General features: G+C 61.3%; 1 protein-coding gene across 1 annotated transcript; it reads left to right on the top strand.

The window, feature by feature from the left end:
- The first annotated feature begins 914 nt into the window (after positions 1 to 914).
- NKX2-8 (NK2 homeobox 8) lies at positions 915 to 2,909 on the top strand. Its single transcript, XM_012658158.1, has 2 exons — positions 915 to 1,297; positions 2,034 to 2,909. Exons 1-2 carry the CDS (start codon positions 1,141 to 1,143, stop codon positions 2,588 to 2,590), a joined length of 714 nt encoding a protein of 237 aa, XP_012513612.1. The 5' UTR covers positions 915 to 1,140; the 3' UTR covers positions 2,591 to 2,909.
- The last annotated feature ends 226 nt before the right edge of the window (positions 2,910 to 3,135 follow it).

The following is a 3,135-nucleotide window of genomic DNA, read 5'->3' as shown; positions in this document are numbered from 1 at the left end:
TCCATGGCGTTGAGGCTATGGGGCCAAGGGGCACAAGTGGCACCAGAACGTTTGCCAACTCCAAGGAGGCCTCCAAGCCCTCATAGGCCGCTGAGAAACGCCGCTGTCCGTGAGCTTTAGAACGGACCTAAGCCCAGATTTGCAGAGTTTGGCCACTGAGCCCGGGCCTCACGATGGGTAACGGCGGGCAAGGATGGACCAACCAGGCCAGCACTTCAGATCTGAGTAGCTTGGTCATATGCCCGCATCTGTTTTGCTGGCCTGGGGAGATGCGGAGCTGGGGCTGCCCCCCCCCCCCCTTGTGTGCTCCCAGCCCTTCCCTAGCACCCCTGAGGCTGCCGGGTGATATTGGGGCCATGGGGAGAATCCCGGTGGCCTTCTTAACCCTCGGCCCAGATGCTGGCAGGGCCAAGCTGTTCTCTGCACCCTCCAGGAACTTCTCGCCCTAAATCCTTAGAGGGGCCCTAACCAAAAAGAGAAAGGGAGCGCGCCAGAGTTTAACGCCGCTTTGTAAATTACTTTCCGGATAATTGCGGGAAACTAACACTCCAGCAAACAAACTCGAGGAATAAAGCAAACAGGGAATAAATTCCTGGGTGCTCATAAACCCACCCATGCCACCCGCACCCTTCCCTGTGCTCCAGCGGGGCCAGGCCCCATATCAGCCTAGGAGGAGGAGGAAGCTGGGGCTGGGTCGGGAGGGTGGTGGCCACCGCTCGCCACCCAAGATGTTATTCACTAGCAACAATCCCCATTATCTGTCCCCACTTTGGGCTAATCAGACAGAATCTCTAATGCCCAAGGCTGCTTCCTGCCTTCTCTGGGAGGTAACGGGGCTCTGAGGGGCGGGGTACTGGGCGGGGCGGGGGCGGAGGTGGCACCTTCCGGGCTCGCCCGGACTTTAGTCCAGCGCTCATTCAGGTATTTAAGACCCTGGAGACTGGGACCTCCGCTTTCAAAGCGGCCCGGGTGGGAAGAGCTGTTTATATAAACAGGGATTCCGCTGTAAATGCGCTAATATCCCGGCTGCCAGCGCATGGCAAGCGCCTCCCACGCCCACCCGTAGGAGCGGCGTCCCCGGCCGCCCCTCGGTTCCTAGCCTGCCCTGCCCCCGCCTCCGCCTCCTTCCCCTCCTCGGCCATGGCCACCTCTGGACGCCTCAGCTTCACCGTGCGCAGCCTCCTGGATTTACCTGAGCAGGACGCGCAGCACCTGCCGAGGAGGGAGCCAGAGCCACGCGCCCCCCAGCCCGACCTCTGCGCCACCTGGTTGGAGCCGGAGCACGGCCACTACCCCTGTGAGTGACCAGAGGACTGAGGCGGGGGATGGAGGGAAAAGCAGAATCAAGGGCCCGGACTATGTGGGGCTGGGAAGCCGAAATCCCAGCCTAGGATCTCGACTTCTTCAGTTTTGGAACCAGAGGCTCTGTCCTTAAATCCCTATCCCATGCGTCCCGGTCAGCACATTCTGAGAGCAGATCCCTGTGCTTGGCACTAGTGCCCGGGATTTGGGTTTCTGTGTCTGGAGATTCCTAGGGGTCAGAATATTTAAATATTTAAAACATCCGCCTTACATGCCTGAAAACGCGGCCGCGTTCTCCAGGCCTCAGTCTGGGATGGCCATTATTGGAGAGTTTACCGCACCCCCACACCCACTCTGTGCAGGGCTTTGCAAACCTTGGCAGACTGTAATGCAGTGGACGTGGAGGTGGCCTGTATGGGTGACCCAGCTTGTGGTAAATTGGTCGGCCAGTGCGGCCACCAGTGCTGACATTTTAAGGGGCCCTGGGTGAATTTCTCTGCGGCACAATCTCAGGCCCGGTGATTACTGTTGTGGTATGAATGGGGTCACTGAATTCGGAGAGATGGGTGTCCAGATGAGGACTCGGGAAAGGGAATGGCCTCGCCCTGAAAGCCGCGTGCAAGGGCGGGGGGCGCCCTCCATCCAGCAGCTCAACGCCCCCGCGAGAAGGGCAGCAGGCGCTCGGAGGGTCCGACGTCTCACCAGTCCGTGTCTCCTTTTGCTGTCCCTAGCCTCGGACGAGAGCAGCCCGGAGACCAGCACGCCAGACTCGTCGCGGCGGCAGTCCGCTCGGTCCACGTCTCCCGGCTCGGACGCGGAGAAGAGGAAGAAGCGGCGGGTGCTGTTTTCCAAGGCGCAGACGCTGGAGCTGGAGCGGCGCTTCCGGCAGCAGCGGTACCTGTCCGCGCCCGAGCGCGAGCAGCTGGCACGCCTGCTGCGCCTCACGCCCACGCAGGTCAAGATCTGGTTCCAGAACCATCGCTACAAGCTGAAACGCGCGCGCGCGCCTGGGGCCGCGGAGTCGCCCGACCTGGCTGTCCCCGCTGAGCTGCGCGGCGCGCCCAGCCTGCTGCGTCGCGTAGTGGTGCCCGTGCTGGTGCGCGACGGGCAGCCATGCAGCGGCAGCGGCGAGGCAGGCACCGCGGCGGCCCAAGACAAGTGCGGCGCCCCCCCCGCCGTCGCCTGCCCTCTGCCGGGCTACACAGCCTTCGGGCCCGGCTCGGCGCTTGGCCTCTTCCCCACCTACCAGCACTTGGCGCCCCCCACCCTGGTCTCCTGGAACTGGTGAGGCCGCAGCGGGGAACCTGGGGCTACCTTGGACTTAGGAGCGCTCTCTGCGGCTGGAACAGGGCTGGAACCAAAAACCTGGAAGGCTCCCCGGCCGCCTTCCTGCAGCCCCCTGTCCTTCGGTACCAGCTTCCCCTGGCCCGCCCTCACCAGCCGTCGCAGAAACACAAGCAGGGAACTTTTGCAAAGATGCCCTCTCCACTTCCCTCGACCGCCAACCCCAGAGCTAGATTTTATTGCTTGAGCCTTATTTGTATATTTTAAAATAGCTATTTGTATGGGAAGCAACTTATTTTAAAAGAAATGGAATATTTTTCCTCTTTGTGTAGCGAGAATAAAATGTGTAGGGTTGGGTCAGATGCGCGCCTGCCGGGAACGGAGGTAGGAACCATTCTCCCCCGACCGGAGTTCGGACAGTCCCCTAGCTCATGGACCGGCTGAGTTAGCGCCCACCCGGGATGGGGTCGAAGGGCAGATTGCAGTCTCGACCTGGCTTTAGGAAGATACTGGGGTTGGGGGGTGGGAGCAGGAAGGAAAGAAGAGGAG

The sequence above is a fragment of the Propithecus coquereli genome, unplaced genomic scaffold, assembly GCF_000956105.1.
Source record: "Propithecus coquereli isolate 6110/MARCELLA unplaced genomic scaffold, Pcoq_1.0 Scaffold116, whole genome shotgun sequence".
Taxonomy (NCBI): Eukaryota; Metazoa; Chordata; class Mammalia; order Primates; family Indriidae; genus Propithecus; species Propithecus coquereli.
Note: the sequence above shows the minus strand (reverse complement) of the source record. Positions and strands in the feature narration are given on the sequence as shown.